At 42.3% G+C, this 18,871-nt stretch overlaps 1 protein-coding gene across 6 annotated transcripts in view; it reads right to left on the bottom strand.

Annotated features, from left to right (window-relative positions):
• Positions 1–18,871, bottom strand: part of RALGAPA2 (Ral GTPase activating protein catalytic alpha subunit 2) — a 283,235-nt gene that overhangs the window by 160,500 nt on the left and 103,864 nt on the right. For 4 of the 6 annotated variants that reach the window (XM_029222062.1, XM_029222065.1, XM_029222064.1 and 1 more), the window contains 4 exons: positions 12,461–12,598; positions 10,900–10,997; positions 6,035–6,125; positions 4,511–4,687 (listed from right to left, as the gene is read on the bottom strand). In XM_029222062.1, the coding sequence (XP_029077895.1) occupies positions 4,511–4,687; positions 6,035–6,125; positions 10,900–10,997; positions 12,461–12,598 (504 nt within the window). The remainder of the gene's footprint in view (positions 1–4,510; positions 4,688–6,034; positions 6,126–10,899; positions 10,998–12,460; positions 12,599–18,871) is intronic. The other 2 variants (XM_029222063.1, XM_029222066.1) reach the window with 2 other exon arrangements.

The raw sequence follows: 18,871 nt of genomic DNA, 5'->3' as shown, positions 1-18,871 counted from the left end.
GAGGCAGGGCTGTGATAAATATACTAAACAAGAGACTTGGAAACGCAATCGTACATATTTTTTATTATCAAAAAAGGTTAAAATTTCATTGCTGTTTTTAGCTAACTCAAACAACAGCCTGCAGCTTAAAGCTTATTCATTCACTGATTCAAGTATTTCCTGACTATTCCTCCCCTGCTATGTAGTGTCCTGGGAGCCAAGAATCAGCTGTGAACATGACCAGTGAGCAATGACCAATGACAATCCCGCCCCTGAAGCTTACCTTGCAACGGTGGGGGGGGGGGGGACACCACTGACCTTCCCCCAACTAAAGCAAAATGCTGAAAACCACTTCTTACTGAACTTTATCTTAAAACGTATCAGCGATTTGACAGGCACCTGGAAGGAGCAACAGAGCTGGCCCTTACCTGCAGCGTTCTGCTAACCCTGAGTTCTTAAAGTTTCTCTGACAATGAAAAGGAAGTTTTCCTTATGCTGAAGTTGAATTAATAACTGACACGTTTCTTATGGTTAGCTTTTTTTTTTTCCCATCCCATTTAAGAAAGCCTTCCCTACCCCAAGGTCTTAGACATACTTTTAGAGGATATTTTCTTCCAAAAGTTCTTAAGTTTTCCTTTCCACATTTAAGTATTTTATCCACAGGGACCTGGCTGTGGGCAAGGTGGGAGGTAGGGAATCTGTCCCATTTTCTGCCCTGTGGCTAAATATTGTCCCACAGGCCTTTGTGGGGGCAGTCCATTCTTCCCTTGTCAGACCTGGAATGCTGTCTCTTTCGTGTATCAGGACTCCGTGGCTGTGTGGATCCAGTATGTATTTTATACTCCATTCCCTTAGTCTATTTGTCAATCCCTGTGATTAAAACTCCTTTTAAATAAATCACATAGCACTTATTGCATTATTTGTCCTTATCAGGATAAACGTCTTATTTTTGGTAAGCTCGTAAGTCAGTCATGGCTATGACTTATTCATCTTTTTATTTCTTATAGCATCAAATTCAGTATTTCTAGACTATAAGCTTATTTGCTAAATAAGAGATGAGGTCAACAGCAATACTGATTCTTACCTATGGAGTCAAAAACACTCCCCCCCTAGAAAATCATTAGCTCAACAGAACAAAGCTTACGCACGAGTCAACTCTAATTTCTTGTTTTCGGTATTCTTGACGCTCTGGCATCTGGGGCCTCCTTGACCAGGAAGGGACTGCCCATCCCAGGGTTAGTTAATTCCTAGAGATAGCAAACAACTCCCCAGGGAGTGGGTCTTCCACATGCAAACCCCACAATCCCAAACCCAGGCCTCCCACCTACCTCCTCTGTCCAGCTCTTGCTATCAAGGGGATGTCCCTGTGCCCTCATCACCATGGGGTCCGGCACCAGGCAACCAGGGCCAGTGTCTGTGCTCTAGGGTCTGCTGAAATTATCCCAACTAGCCACTCCCGAGTCTGCATAGCCTGCCTTGCCTTCCCTTTCCCGTGCAAACGACAGTAAAGGCTGTTGCCCACGTTTTCCCCTCTCTTCCTGCCCCTAACCCTTGTGCCTCCTCATGTGCCCCCCTGCATGGCATGTCGTGCCCCTATTTCTATAAACTTCTTCCTTCATGACAATCATCTCCATGTCTCCATGTCTTGCCATACAAATCCCAGACATATTGTGAAACAATGCACCATAAATTTAGCTGTTATTCTCAGAAAACATGAAATGACTTAAATAAGAAAGCAAATATAAAACTGAACTGTTAGCTTGCCAATGATAAAGGAATTTAAGATTTTGGAAGCAGTTTACTATTCTAAGCATTTGATAACTGGTAGGATTATTCAACGAGAAACAGAGACACACTCAAATTGTTGGATCACTCTCTTTGTGTGTCCTGGAGATCAGGGAAACATGAGTTTTATTTTGTCCATTTATGAAGAAATTGTTCTCCTAAGAACAGAAAGTTAAATTCAGAACTGCGATAATCCTTAAACCTTATCATATTACGGTTTGTCCTTTTCACAGATGACAAGATGAACTATTGAACTGAGTGTACTGATTCTCGATATTAGAATTTCAAAGAAGAACTAAGTATTTGGAGGAGTTAATCACAACAGAGGGTGCATCATATAAAATTACCTCACACGAGTTTATTAAATTGAGCGGTCCCATGCACACTCTGAGATGGGATCAGAACTAATCTTTCCAGAGGACAGACAAAAGACGTAATCACCCCATTTTCTTTCCTTTCAATAAAACTAATTAAAACTAGTCCTTGTTTAAGTAAATTCAACTTACTGAAAATTCAGTATTGCCTTTGATAGTACCACGAAGATGATTTCCGTTGGACAATCTGTATATTGGACCCAAAGAAGCCATTTATTCCACAAATGTGTTAATAATTCTCAAATAGTTCAGAGGGGTTTGCAGCTGTAATTTTAACAGCAGCGTAGAAGAAACGAGCAGGCACAGCGCTGCATCTGGAGTCAGAACACTTTGGAAGCCAGTTCCAACTCCGGCACTTACTCCCCAGCGAGACAACACAATTTCTCTGGGTCTCAGCTTCTCCATCCCTAGAACAGAATTTGTATGACTTGGCCTGCTTACCATAAAAATCAAAGAGGATGCCTCAAAGTTCCTTGTAAACTGTTAAATCCCTTATAAGTTTATGGTATTATTATTCAAAATCATTATACATGTCTATGTATCACTATATATATGAAGAATTTTAAATCATTTCCAAAAGAACCACACATTTGAGAAGCACAAATTATCAATACTACCCAATAATTTATAAAAGTCAGCACATGGCTTTGCCAATCATTCTCTCATTGATTTTGCAAGGCTTCTACCATTGGCAGATGTGAATACTTAGACCAAAAATGTCCACTATCTCTTAAGGACGGCATATACAGCATTATAAGGTAATGCGTTACTCATTTACAGTTAACTGGCTTGTTTTTCTCTGCTCGTTTTTCTAGTCTTAATTAAGATACACATTAAATACACATTAAGATTATTCTCCTTGGTCTTATCTACCTCATAGATAAAAGATTTTATCCAACACTAAGTTTTACCCAAAACTAAATTTTACGAAGTTTTTATGTTACTCCGTTAGGAACTTCCAAAAACATCAGGGACTGGTTAAATTTTATATCGTAATTAGTGAAAACCAGTTTGCCTGGTTAAAAAAAACAAAAACAAAAAACTAAGTTCAAAGTTTTGCCTTGACTTCTAATTTTAAAATGGCTTTTAGCATTTTAATACCACTTTTTACTCAACATGTGCTTTGTGGCTTCCTGTTGTTGTTCTCATCAAGGACGCCTATGGATGCAGGAATGCAGTGGGCCAGGAGGGAAGTGGCCATGGTCGGCATCGCCCTCGCTGAGCTCCTAGGAACACTAGTCTCTCCTGACACTTAGCAAAACAAAGCAAAACAGAAACCCAACTTCTCTTGGTGTCCCCGTCCTCCCCTGTCACAAGGTAAGGGAACTGAGCCTTTAGAGGTTCACTTTCCCAGGGTCACAGGACGTGTGTGCGTGCGTGTGAAGAGCTAAGACTGCAGAGTGCTTCCACACATACTGCTCTGCGCTCTTGACTCAGGTGCTCACTCATTGATTCCTGCAACGACCCATAATACAGACGATTCCTACCCCACTCTACAGAAAAGAAACTGAAGGACAGAAAGATTCACTGGCTCAGGGCCACCCTGCAATTCCTTGGCAGAGCCTGGATGCAGACCCAGAAAGTTCGGATCTGTAATCTATTCATGAATCTTAGAAATACAGATACTCAAGGGAAAAAAGTTGCAAAAATACAGAATATGACAACATTTTTCAAAAGCTTAAAGCCAGAATTAAATGATGTAGTGTTTGAGGAGACAGATATTGTGGTAAAATTATAAAGAAGTTAAGGGCATGATTTTAGGAAGAATTGGGGACAGGGTCACAGGATGACGGGAGGGGAAGGACTTGAGAAGGGCCTGCTGGGGCCTCACTGGTGGGGCAGCTGTTCTACTTCTTACACGGGGTGCAGGTTTGCTGGTGTTCATTTGATTACTACAGTCCCTAACTTACACATGCCTCACAACTTATCTTGTATATATCAAACATTCTACAGTAAAGTTAAAGAAAAGAGTAATCAATAAGCTATCCAAATTCTTTAACTTATCCTGGATTTAGGACACATGTCAGGTGGAAAAATCACTCTTCTCTGTTTCCAGAGTAAATCACATTTGGTCACGGATCACAAAGCCTTGGCATGAATATCAGAGACCTCCTCCCACGGTGGACAGTGGGTGTCGGCACGGCAGGCCTCCTCCCTTTTCGACCACTGTTTCAGCACCCTCTCCACATAGGACTCTGCAAATTCACAACTGATTATGAACAGGGGGTTGGGGCCGGCACACCCATGTGGGAGGAGGGAGCCCCCATCATCATTGTGCGGAGGGACCCCTAGAGTTCTTGCAACTGGCAAACCCTGGGATCTCCCAACCGGTGTTAGCACTGGCGCCTCTTTTCAAAGACGCAGTTGGTTACCTGTGAGGTTGGAAGCATCCGTGGGACTGAGTTGTAACCAGTGGCGGGCATCGGAGTCAGTCACAGCATCTGTGGGCGTGCTCAGTTCCGGGTCTTCCTCGCAGATCTGCCACGGGCTCAGGGACAGCTCTGCCTCGGTGTTGCAGCCCAGAGCAGGGTCACTGCTGACACTGTCACCTGGCACAATGGGAGACACAGTCTGAGACAGCCAAGAGCAAGGAACCAGTATGTCCACAATCCCAGCACACAGGGAACTAAGCAGCTGTCCCAGCAGGAATCGTTCTCAGGACAGAGGCTCAAAAGGTGCCTGCGTGGGGCTCCTGGTCAATGAAACAGAGGTTCCAGGCATGGGGCACAAGCAGTCCTTATGGGCCGTGCCACCTACAGCCCAAGCCGCACCTATTCAGGGGTCTTAACTGAGATCCCCCAGGTACGGAGAAGATCACCTCGAGTTCTTATGCTTTCTACCCTGACTTATTCAACTACAAAACGGGGGTGGGTGGAGGAGGGGAGGGGAATTGATTCCACCACAGAAGCGAGTTTATTCTGGCAGGCTGAAGAGCCCGAGGATGCCTTCCACCTCATGCCTCACGTCTAGACTTGAACCTGGGGTGAATCACCCAGGATTACCGGGGGATGAGGGGTCCCACACAAAAGGTTTTCTTCAATAGAGACTCTCCCCTTTAAACACTAAAAAGTTCTAATTTGTCATGATACAAGCATGCTTTCAAAGGCTGTGAAGCCTCACAGGACTATTCAGTCTGACACAGAACAGACCCAGCCAGCCTGCCCCCCAAATCCCGTCTGCTCCACAAGGACTCGGGGTGTCCGCCCTCTCTGCCTGCAGCTCTGCCGGCTGCGTTTCGATCTGCCGCTGACAGTCCCCCAGCCCTGCCGCTTCTAATCTGCTGTCCGCTCTTCACCTGCAGAGAACTGACAGCTGTCCCAGTCCCCAACCTGCTAGGTCCCTAACTTTGACTGCCCCAGGACTCTAGAAGGTGGAGCCTAAGAGGCCCTGCTCCGCCCTCCACCAGGATCCGCCAAGAAGGAGGGGCCCTGGCAGTAGACCTCAGGGAAGCGGAGTATCAGGGACTGCGTTTCACAGTATGTGATGGTACGTCTCAGCATCCCAGTCAGATTTTATTTTTTAAACACTTATGCCATTGACTTCAAGGTACTTCTGAAGCTTTTGCTCCTAACCTGGGGAAACTTTCTGGGGAAGGCCATTTTTCCTTCTGGGTCTGTCTGCTCACCCAGACATCAACCTTGGTTGTGCTTCTCACCTGGAGAAAGTCCCAGGGCTGGAAAGACAGGCCTCGAAGGTATAGGTAACTGACTGGATCTATTCAACTGTATGTGCACACTAACCACCCATCATCCTGGGATCCCAGGAATAAAGATGTCCCATTTCACAACCACGTGTCTTCAGATGATAAGATATCATTCGAGTTAGAAAGTCAAAAGGGAACAAAATGCAGCCTCGCCGAAGCTGGAGGAACACAGACCACATTTGCTGGCACTTACTCTTCTGTCTCCCTCTGTATCTTCCTTGCGTCTGCTGCAAATCATCTTTCAAATCCAATTCAGCGGGGCTGCTGCTTCTTCGTACTGAGATCTTCAGACAGAAAGAAATATTGCATTTGGTACAGGGAAGTTTTCATTTTTATAAGACCGGTAAGTTTCTAGTCCACATTTCTAAAGAAAAAGAAACAAACAATAATAACGGGCAAGAAAAAAACTGAATGACGTTTTGCATTGGAAGGATACGGGTTCACAAATTACTATAACTGAATTATAAATTACACAAGATCTGAAATTTAAGGCTTCTACTTTGTCAGTTGACATCCAATTAAAATGGTCTACTGAGGAGGGGTGCCAAGTTATATGGAAATCGTTTATTTTGAAATTCTACTTGTACCTCTGCTCTGGCACACATGCATAACGGTTACAATCCTCCAGGAAGCCTAAGTCCCCGTGGATGGCCAGGGTGCTGGCAGGGAAGGCAGAAACTCCACCCAGACTCCCAAAGGTCATTCAGTGCTTCCCTCGTTACGTGTGCAGCAGGCTTTCCTGAGCACCGCTCAGCACTGGACCGTGGTTTAAAAACAGGGGACTAGAACACTGTGAGGCAATTCGCATCCTCTAAAATTTACATAACTGGCTTGGAAAGACAAAACATACACAAATTACACAAAACGGTTACAATGCAGAGTAGTAAAATATGCGAGTCAACTTTCTCTAAAAGGTTTGCAGAATAAAGCATTACCTTGATCGGCTCACAGTGACAGTAGCTGTTCAAGAAGCAACAGACATGAGGTGGTAGAGAGAAGGCAGGAGGGGACTCAGGGCAGGAAGCACTGAGGAATCAGCAAGTTCTATGTGCAGGAAAAGAAGCCGATTATAGCAGGCCATGCAGGGCAGTCAGGTGAAAATGGTAGGAAGAAAATGCGACCACCTTCTACAAAGAGGCAGCTGCCAGTGGGCTGCCAACATCAGGCTTAGGAATTTCAACCCAGTATTGACAAAACGAGCAACTGTCTGTTCCAGACAATAGCTTACTGTGATTAAAAACAAAACGAGAAAGGTAAGTCGAGCGGCTATCTGCAGGACAGAGTTAAGAAGTTGCTATGGAACTGTTACAGTGACCCAGGAGTGAGCAGATAAGGCTTTTGATGGTAGAAAAGGAGAAGAAAAGATAAATTTAAAAATGCTGCAGAATGACAGTCAAGAGCTTATATGAGAGCTTATATAAGAGTTGTACATGGGAGTGGAAGTTTAATCACAAAAGGATATGAATCTAGGGGACCATGAGAATGATGGTGACAACGGAAAGAAGGAAAGAAGGGAGAGAGGGAGGGAGGGAGGGAGAAAGGAAGGGAGGGAGGACGGACGGATGGACAGACAATGGATAGAGGAACTTGAGAAAGTTTCTGATATTTTAATTTTCATCTTTGGGCTGAATATCTAAAGAGAATGTGATATAAGTGTGCAACAAAAATCCACGACTGGTGAGATGGAGGATACAGCCAGAAATGAAGATATATATTTAAGGCCCTCCAGTTCAGAGTATACGAAAAACATGGGATTCAATGAGCCAACTAAAGGAATGAATATTAAACAAGCAAACACATGAAAAGGGGGGACTAAGATGTATAATTAAAGGACAGAATAATTATTAAGCTAAAACACAGAAGTAGGTCATAAATATTTAGAAGATTAACAGTATATGAAAAAAATATTACTCAGCCTTAAGGAAGGATAATATATGTCTAATATGACAGTGGAAATATACCCAGGATACTTCCTTAATTGAAAAGCAGAATGTGGGCTCTTCTGCTTCTGATTCTCTGAGAGATGAAATATCCTCCAACTACAGAACTAGAACCTACATAAAAATTTGGGGCTCACAGGAAGGAAAATAAACCTCCAAGTGATCCACACCCTCTCCCTACCCCACAAAGCAAACTGAAACCAGGGCAGTGAAATGGGGCTACTTTAGGGGTAAATCTAATGTTACCACTCCCTGTGGCAAAAGGACCAAGAGTCCAGGATTAATAGCACTCACTGTTTCCTGGAAGAAACAAATGAAAATGTTGCCCTGGTGAAACTTCATCACGTCAGATATCCAGGTTTTCTGTAGATTCAGATGAGCCAGGTAGGAACTCACAATCAAAGATCACCAAACAGCAAAGGAAATAAATAAACCACCATGCACAAGAGTCTCAGAAACAACAAATATCAGACTGATTTCAGATAATGATAAAGAATTTAGAATTTAGAATAAAATAATCTGTGATTATTTTAAAGGAATAAAAGATGGCAATCACAAAAATGAGCAAGCAACAAGAGATTATGAGAGATTGCAAGATATACTTGAAAAGAATTAACCTGAACTTGCAGAAGCAAAAGGTATAAGTGTTGAACCAAAATACTGAATGAAAGTATTAAACAGCAGACTAGTTATGAGTAAGGAGAGAATTATTGAACTGAGTGAAGATCTGATGAACTACCCAGAATGCACCCACATAGCCAAGGAGAATGGAAAATATGAAAGGGGGCTTGAGAGACATGGAAGACAGAATGAGAAGGTCTAAATATATTTCTACCCAGAATTCCAGAAGGAAAGAGCCAGAGAGAACAAAAAGGAGGCAATATTTGAAGAAATGGTTACCAAGAATTTTCCAGAAGCAATGGAAGAACAAGTATTCAAAGACACATGGCACATATACCATATCCAAAACAGGACAAACGTATAGACCAAAAGAAAATGCACCTAAATATACTGTGGTGAAACTGAAGGACAAGGATGAAGAACAACAAGGAACAACAAATAGACAGGATGGACAGAAGACCTCTCAACAGCAACAATGAAAGACAAAAGATAGTAGAAAAATAGCTTCCATTAGAAGGGGTGGGAGGAAGGAAGAAGGAAGTGGGGGGACTATGGTAATTAAGACAGAGACAAAGAAACCAATGATTCAAGAAGCACCAAAATAAAACCTTACACATCTGGGAAGCAGTATATATGAGAGAAAGGTAGCATTCAGATTAATAAAGGAAAAATGAATTCAATATATGGGACCCAGAAGTGGATATACATGTGGGGAAAGAAAAATGAAATTGATCCCCACCTCACTCCATAAATATCAACTCTAGGTAGCTGAAAGACTTAACTGTATAAAGCAAAACTGAAACACTTATAAATACAAGGTAAATACTTTTAACCCTGTGCAGTTGATATTTTAAAATTTTCATAAACCATAACCACAAAAATGATAACCAAGAATATCAAAATTAAGAACTTCTGTTCATCAAAAGACAACATAGAGAAAGTGAAAATATATGCCAGACACTGGAAGAAGATATTTGCCAGAAACATAACCAACATAGGATCAGTATTCAGATTATATAAAGAATTAGTACAAATAAAAGAGAAAAAGACAAAGAAATCAATAGGAAAATGGAAAAGACATCAGTAGGCATTCAACAGATGAAAGACATATGGCCAATCAACATAAGGAAAGATTTTAAACTTTATTAGTAATTTGAGAAATGCAAAATAAAATGAGATCCCATTTCCACCCACCTGACTCAAAAGATTTAAAATCTGACGATAGTAAGTGCTGACAAGAATGTGGATGAATGGTAACTCTACACACCGCTGGTACATAAGTGGTACAATCACTTTGGAAAAAGACACATTCTTTTGTAAAGGACAACATTATGCTGCTCTGTGACTCATCAATTCCACTCACATTCTTGATGAAGAATGTACATAGCTTCATTTTTCATTTAAAAAAAAAAGTGAAACAATCTAAATGTCTGTCAACAAGAGAATGGGAAAGTAGGTTGTGGTCTATTCACAGTGGAGTATCACACAGCACAGAAAGCAATGAACTAGGGCTACGTGCTGCAATGTGGACTTAGAAATACATAATAATGAGTGAACAAAGCAATAATATCACTTTTATAAAGTTTAAAAATAAGGAAAACTAAAGGACATATTGTTTGGAGATACATACATTTTGAGCAAAACTATAGAGCAAAGCAAAGGACACGATAAACACAAAGCCAACAGAAAGCTGCTCTCTGAGGGACCAGGATGAAGCCCACAGGCCACGGCAACAACATTGCAGATATTCTAGTTCCTAAGCTGGTGGTGAGCCTCTGGGTGTTTATCTGATTATTGAAATATACACATATAATATACATATACATATGGAATGTGCAAACTGGTATATGTCCTTTACAGAAGTGAAGACAGAGGAAATTTAACACTCATTAGCTTCCAGGCAGGGCAGAGTAGGGAGAGACTTTCTTTGTTTATTTTGTACCTTTCAGTGATGTCTGAGTTTTCTATTCATATATACTAATCTTAGAAAATGAATAAATAGGAATTATCTGCATGAATGAGTTAGGGTTACTTTTTAATTTTCTTCTTTATACTTTAAAGTTGTGTTTTAAAAAAATAATAAATGCTATTTTAGATTAAAAAAAAAAAGAAACTGTAACAGATCTTTGCAGCATCTCACTTATCTAGGAACTCATGTCAGGTGGAGGCTACAACCTAAAGTGGTATCAGGAATAGGGAATCTGAACGTTTGTTTGAAGGTAAGGATGCTCCTTAAAAATAGAAAGGGCACATACAGACCAGATGGTAAATTCTGTTTTCACGTTTATTTTTTCCCTAGTTTTGTAATTTGACTGTAATTTTACATAGAAAGTAGGCAAGGCTTTAAAAGGCCTCAAGGTCATTTGGCCCTAAAACACATTCAAATGGAAAAAAGTTTTAAAAGATAGCATCACACCACTAATAAATTTATGTATTGTGCCAATAATTTGTATGTTTATTTTTAATGACAAATGGATATATTTTGAAAAGATCTTACTGTTATTCCTTCATGTTCTTTCTTCTCATGTCCTTTGTTCTCCTGAACAGGCCTGGGCTCTGAAGAACTCACATTCTGTGCATTTTCTACCTTTTGACCTAGAGATTTGGGAGACGGGAGAATCAACAGCAGGAATACTTCAGATGGTAAAAACTGGAAAAGGTTTTTATACGTAGGTAATTATTAAATTTAAGTATCCTAAGATATACAAAAGAGAGAGATCTGGGCCCAGCACACTGGTAGCCTATGGATCACGTCTGCTCCATAGACCTGGTCTCTGACGCACAGACAGCTTCACTGTCTTGGGTTACGTTACCCAGGGGGCAGGCAACAAGAGCCTCGGGGAAGGGGTCTCAGACAAGAGCTGCCTGAGTCAGCCAGGCAAGCTGAAGGGGAAAGGAAGCAGTGAGGTGGCTCAGCATTGCTGGCGAGAGAAATAACCAGTGTCAGTAATAAAAAAGGGAATATCACCACCAAGCCTGCAAAAGGTAATTTAAAAGATCACATTCTATGAGTAGTCTGGGGCCAATAAATTTGAAAAAAAAAATACACGAATTGAACAAATTCCTAGGAAAAAAACACAACTTATCCAAAAGAAAACAGGAAAAAGAAAATATGAATAGTCATAGTGATTTAAAAATTTGAATAGTACTTTAAAATCTTCCTAGAAGAAAACTCCAAGCAACCGATGGATTCTACCAAGTATTTAAGGGGGAAAAAAAAGTCATAATGATCTTACACAAAGACTTTTGGAGAAGAGAAAATCTTTCAGATAATACATTTCTCAAATTATTTTTATCGTATTTTCTTATCTCAAGAGGATTTCTAAGAGGGGATACTTCCTACGCATTTGACGAGGCTGGCATGACCCTGACATTAAGGACTAGGGGATGGCTGGGTTGATTTCTTCTCCAACCCATGAAACTAAATAAGTGTGTTCACTGTTGCAAGATACGTTTAAACATGTGCTTTCACTGTAAAATACATTAGTCACTGTTTACAGGTCTAACCATCTGCCTCTTTGCCCTCCACACCAGTTGCTGCTAAAAGCTGTTGGAGAAACTGTGTGGGTTAATGCTACTACAAGTTATTATGTTCAACCTCAGCAGACTCTGCACGCTGCTAATAAACTTCTTCACGAGTCTGGTCAGCCTTCCATTCTCACTGTCGACGTTTCTCCTCGCAGCCCTTTCCTCACCCCTCACACCTCTCCTCCCTGCCTCCGCCCTAACTTGCTGCCCTCCCTCACCCGTGGTGAACATTCTCTACCTCCCACCCACTCCAGCCACTCTGGACTTTTTTCTAGTCCTCAAACATGCCACACTTGAAAAAAGTACACACACACACACACACACACACACACACACATAATTTGGATAAATAGATTAAAATAAGTAGTTAAAATATTTCATTGCCAGAAATCACATCCTTGCAAATCAACTTATAAATTCCCTTGAAATAAATAGAGTAGAGTTAGGATAAATGTAGAAAGCCACACGACATGCAGCCCCTTCCCGGCCAGAATCTACGGTCCCGTGTGAGTAAGGGAAGCTGCTGGTACCCGGAGGGGCCTCTGAGCACAGTGGCTCCGTGACGTCAGGGCTGCTGCTGCTCCGAACCATTGGCTGCTGCTCGGCTGCTGCCAGGGGGCCGGATTCGGCTGCAGCTGCATTTTCCGGCTGCGGGCATTCTTCTACTTCTGTGGGCATTGACACAGAACATGCAGGGATGTATTTCAAGATTTTTAAAAATAATTTCACTACTTAAAACAACTGATTCTCAAAATCATAGTTTTAGATACTATTTTTTTCCACAAAAATTGTGCAGTAAGATCACTGTCTTTCACATCATAAAGTTTTCTACACTTGTTAACAGTAATATTCCACTCCAAGTGTACATCTGCTTTTTAAGTTCTACAAAGCATTTTCTTTCAATCAAAGTGAAGAAAACAAGAAGGGAGAGCGAGCAGAATGGTTGAGAACTGTGAAAGTCACTGGAGTTTCAGGGACAGGCATGTCAAGGGAAGAGGGATCCGGGAGATGTGAGGGAAGGTCACTTACATGTGCAAGAGTGGGACATCACGCGCACACACGCGCACGCGCGCACACACACACACACACACACACACACACACACACCCTAAAGGAAGCTAAAAAGAAATGGGAATTTCAACTTGATTATTCTTTTTAAGAGATAAATGTACAACTGTCTAAAATAAAATACTATAATTATTTAATGACATTTCACCAAATGCAAGGTTGAATTAATCACTAAAGTACAAAAACGACCCATTGGTGTTTTTAGAGAATCAATAAATATATGTCATAAAATAGAAAACCACAGCTGAGCACTGACCACTGGGTAATCCCAGCTAGGATATCTATGAACCATATTCCCCTAAAGAAGGGAAGTGCCTCCGAGCTCGTTTCTAAACTTCACAGTTCATTTTAACCTCCAAAGACAACCCAAGGTGCACCACCTCTCTGCAGCTCCGGAGTTCTATCATCCCTCTGCTCTGGCATTACCATCAGACCCCTAACTTGTGGCCTCAGAGAGGTCCCGCTACAAGAGAGATGCGACCGCGCCACTCCTCCTGCGGAGGCCCCAGGCCCCCATCACTGTCCGTCAGGCTTGCACTCCAGGGCCCCTAGAGGTCACCCCACAGGCTTGATCCCCCACCAGGAGCTCTCCCTCACTTTAGTCGTGAGCAGGCCCTGCCCACACAGCCCCTGCAGCTCCCCCCTTGAGGCTGACCTCCCCCGGGCCGCCTAGGCACCCCTCCTGTAGGACTTGCCACGTGGTCCTTGCGTGTGACCCCCACCGCTGCCTGTGCCCCAGGCTCCACACTCCCCCGTGCAGTCACGGAACTCTACACCCAGATTTTCCCCAAATTTTCATTAGCTGAAGTTTCAGTCCTTTTAAAAAGGGACTCATCAAAATTCAGCCTTACCTGGAAGTGTCACCTGCTTCCTCACCTGAAATGCAACTCGCCACCAAGGTGCCCCCATTCTGTGTAACCCTTTCACCAGAGCCACAATCCAAAATGGCTGGTCGGCCCCAACCAGGAAGGTGTATGTAGGAAGGTTCTAAATATAACACGGAGGATTTCACCAAAGGACTGCTGCTTTTATTTTTACTATCCACATAAAAGCTCCATTTTCTAAGTACACTGATACAAGTTACCCGGCCTCAAAACCGTGAGATGTGTGTGATCCCTCGCTTATAATGCAAAGTCCTGGGCCACATTCTCCATTCAGATACTGATGGGAAGCTGGGCTTAGGGGACAAGCAGAGTAAGGGAAGGTGGCAGGAGCAGACAGACCCATTACAGCCTCGTCTTTCCAGGCTGTCTCTGCTCTTCCCTGCTCCTGAACAGCCACGAGAAACACCGGACATCCTAAGTGCTCTGGGATGCTCCGCCCAGCATCCCGGAGCAGAAACCAGCCCCCTCGGCTCTACTCCCAGGCTCCTCAGCAGCAGGCAACAGAAGCCAGATGACCCCGCGGACCATCCTTCCCACTGTCTTCTTTCATTGTTTATTCTAGTTATGCAAGATACTGACACCTTCTGGGAAGGGTTTCTACTTGTTAATGAACCTGCTTGTAAATCCCAGTCAGCAGGTCAGCAGAGGGAGCCCAAGAGCTTCCTACGTCTCTAAAAGATAATTGGCACCCGCTGGTCTTTATGGACAGTGGGAAGACTGGGTTTTATTCCCTTAAACGTGATGCCAAGAACTGGTAGATGTTGATTTCTGGCCTCTGAGCAGAAACAAATAAGAGCGCGGCCAACAGTGGCAGCATCATTTTCAAGATAAAGAACGACGCCATCTGGTGGGATGCAACAGAGCCACAGGACCACGGCTTCCAAACTCGAGTGTCCCCACTGGTCCTCAGACAACAGACAGACGAAGAGCCTGCCATGGCCAGCTGGTCTGCCTTCCCAACAGGCTGGCCTGATGTGGCTTTAATGCTCTGTTTTTGTAAACCTGTTGGTAGGGCCTTCTCAGATGGAGGAAGTCCAAGCCTGAAGAAACCATGGGAAGAGGTGGGACGGGAACCGCCGAGAAGAGTGGGAGGGAAGGGGAGAATCATGGGTCCAGGGATCTGTCAGGCTGTGTGGGGACGGTGCCCTGAGCTGTCCCTGTACTTGGCTGTTATGTTGACAGAGTGTGAAAAAAAAGGATATAAATTCTCCTTATCCCACAAGTTATATATATGTACACTTTTTGGCCTTTTCTCATACTTTGTACTAAGTATATACTCAAGATTTGTTTTGTATAGATGAACAAATGAATATCAGAAACATTTTCTTAATACCTTTTTCCTCTTTCTTTTTTAAACAGTTCTCGAGCTCCCTCTGCTGGCTTTTTATTTTTGTTAAGGCTGCACCCCTTCTACAGGATCAGCTGTAGCAAATGCTCTTTCATAACAGATTAAAACCATTTAATACTGATATGCAAATATCAAGGTAGAGGATTATCTGATATGCAAAATATAAAAAGGACAGTCTAGGTTATATAAAAATTGCGTTATAAATTTTGGGAGGTCTAATGCATTCTCTGTTTTGACTATCACACAATTTGAATCACTTCAAAGAGCTGAATTCTATGTCAGATTCACCGAATCATTTACTTTCTCTCAAGCAGAGCTAATCCAATAACCCAAACTCTGAAAGCACCAACTTTCTGGCTTCTTGATAGTGTACGTTACACAACACCAACACCATTACTAAATCATTGCTTTCTAAAGCTCATTCAAAGCACCAGAAAAATGATCGAATAAGGATTAATTTCATTTTTTCCCACACTGAGAGAAGAATTGGCATGATTAAATTAAGTGTGTAAACTCTTCAGAAACTTCTATTTATTCAAGAATCTGACTACTTTTCAAAAGAAATTTCATTCACTCTTTAATCTAAGCCTTCCTTAATCCATCTTATTAAACATACTGAGACTCATTCTTCAATCACCAAAATTCTGGGTTCCATTTACCCCTCATATGAGGTTGCACAAGCAAAATTAATTGTGCCATTTCCTAACTTTTAAAGCACTGTGCACAAACCAAGCTGACCCTATGAAAAGCACAAGAGACATAAATCAACTCAACATCTTGACGTGTCCCACGAGGACCACAGGTGAATCAGCCCGAACCCTGCCCACAAGCACATCCTGATAACTGGGCGCTACCTGGAAGCCAGAGACCCAGATGCGGACGCCGCAAAGTGAGACTTTCAATCAGGTCCCGTTAAGCCTCTTTTGGAATGAGGGAAGATCACTGATCCTCTAATTACTACTATTACAATATTCCCCAAAGAAAAATAAAATCTACCATCTGCATGGCCTGTAAGTGCTACAGATTGATAAATGTCCCAACATAAAAGCAGTTAAAATTGCAAAACAGCTAGAAAGAATTGTCTCCACAAAGGAGAAAAAAAGGAAATCACTGAAACTGCCAGTTCCACCCCCACATGTTCGTTTACGCAGCTATTCATACTAATTAACGGAATACAGGTGGTTGTGACTGTCCCAAAGTTCTGCTGCCACCAAACAGAGAGCCCAAAGGGATCAGAATAAGACATCGTAGTGGGTGAAGGTAAGTAACTCTCTGTAGTTTCGGTTATTAAAACAATTTTGGTGGGTTGAATAATCATATAGACAAGGAACAAAACCAAGAAATGTTAACTTAAATGAAAACAAAATTAGCAATCACCTTCTAGTAAAGAGCGTGTGTCCAGAAGGTCAACATTAAAATTGCCTGTGTATCATGCACATGCGATGTATGCCTACTGCGTCTGTATTCAGCAAAAGGTTAGCAAGATATGCCAACACCAGAATTCAAACTGGAACAGACGTTTAATTCTCTCCTGTGCCAGTCAGTGGCAGAAGCACAATCTCAGACTGGGGACTGACGTGCATCACTCTGGGCCCAGACTCTTGATAGGACAGTTACATGGGACCGTGGCTCACTTTTCTGGTAAAGAAGAAATGGCTTCAGATGAGGGAGGAGCTTGCGACTGTGGTTTTCAGATGAAACAGATCAGCAGATCGTCCTCAAAGTCACCATAGTGCTAGGTCCCTTCACCCTTTGTGCTGTAAAACCAGTAGTGAGGATGGCAGAGGCCGGAAAGCACGGACCAAACATGGCCTGCTTCACTCCACGCTAAGTCGGGGTCTCTCAAACCTCAGCATCACTGATATTTTGGGTCAGACGGTTCTCTGTGGCGGCTGTCTTCTCCACTGTAGGATGGTTAGCAGCATCCATCCACTGGACGCCGGTGGCACGACCCCAGCTGTGACAACCACAGATGTCTCCAGACATTGCCACATGTTCCCCGGGGGGCAAATCATCCCCAGTTGAGAACCCCTGCTCTAAATCCTATTCTGCTTCTGTTGGAACTGTGTATGTAAATATAGGAATCAAGAATCCGAGTAAACTAAAATATAATAATGAATGAGAAAAAAGCTTCCAAAATGAAATTACTAACAGGAAAAGATTTCTTGTGAGAACACATTCTGGACAAACTAGTTAAAAAAACTTAAACAAAATGGGAAAAAGTGGGTTGTGAAGAAAGAAAACTTTTCACCATGCAAAAAGTTCCTTATGGATGTATATCAGCCAAATAGAAAGCCAAAGTATTTTAAATACTTTATTAATCATCTCCAGGCAGGAGTATTTTTTGGAAAACCAAATTATGAAGCAGTTAATGTTCATTGGTAATTTAACTGACTGGTGGCCATCTTCTCCTGTACCATTCTTACTATTTTCCAACTTCAGTATTTACTAGGGAAAAAGAGCTTTCTGAGAAACACAGTTCTTAGTCTTCCCTCATATTCTAGAAATTAAATAATATGATATTTTAGATTCTCACCAGGGGAATGAAGCTAATTTTGCTTTGCTAAACCACAGTATGACATGATTTAGTGCCACAAGTAAGCTATCTCCAGTATTAAATAAGTACTAGTCTATAATACCATCTTTTGGAAAATAAAAAGAACATGGAAATATTTCCCGCTTTAGCAAGAAGATTCAGTTCATTTTAGGATCATTGAAAAATAAGTAGACATAGACCTAATTATTCACTGTAGAGCAAAGTAAATCCTTTTGTTGAGGTGTCCATGCCAAAAATTTCTTCTGGTGCTGTAACATCTTAATAAACCAGAAAGTGCTCTGTATATAAACAATAGGTAGCTAAACTCAATTTTAACTGGCTGAAGGCCAGGAATAACATTTCTTTGTTTTGGAAATTAGCCATTTTTATCATTTTTTTTGACTCTAAGCTCAATAATCAGTATGAATCTGTATAAACTGATCATTACTTTAAACATGAATTATTACATGATTTACTAACTCCAAGGAAGTCTAGCCTGCAGAATTTTTCCAGTTTATTCATTTTGCGGGGGAGGCCCAGCAAACATGCTAACATTGGCACACTCGTAACTGTTGCAGAATTTTATGAAGACTTCCTTCCTCTCTGTTGGTTCCCTGTTGAAGGCACACGAGGCAGGCATCGCTGTTCTCCCCTCGTAAAAACTATCGTGCTCAGCTGGGAATGCAAAGACCAGTGGTGTTACAGAAATTCTGCCTGACTATCCAATTGCTACTAAGCATCTTAACTGCATAGAAACAATTGATATTCGTTGAAAATAAAGGCAAAGTGCAATGGCCAGGTAGGCATGCGTCACGTGGGGAAATTAACAAAGGAAGCCAGGCGCAGAGGCGAGCGGGAGCAGCCCAGGGACGTGGGGGTGCCACATGAGACAGCATTACAGTACCTGACAGCCTGTGAGAGCAAGAGGTGTAAGATAGACCAGGGAAGAGAGCGCTCACGGTGTGGAGGAGAAGCGGGACGCTTTTAGTGGCGGGCAAAGCCTCAGAGAGGTGGGCACAGCTGCTGACAGACTGGCTTCGCTTAGCTTCCAGGAGAGATAAAGCAACAATCATGTCAGAAGAACCGCAGGATCTTTCACTTCCTT

Source organism: Monodon monoceros, unplaced genomic scaffold, assembly GCF_005190385.1.
Source record: "Monodon monoceros isolate NGI ecotype Baffin Bay Population unplaced genomic scaffold, NGI_Narwhal_1 Super_Scaffold_13, whole genome shotgun sequence".
Classification (NCBI taxonomy): domain Eukaryota; kingdom Metazoa; phylum Chordata; class Mammalia; order Artiodactyla; family Monodontidae; genus Monodon; species Monodon monoceros.
Note: the sequence above shows the minus strand (reverse complement) of the source record. Positions and strands in the feature narration are given on the sequence as shown.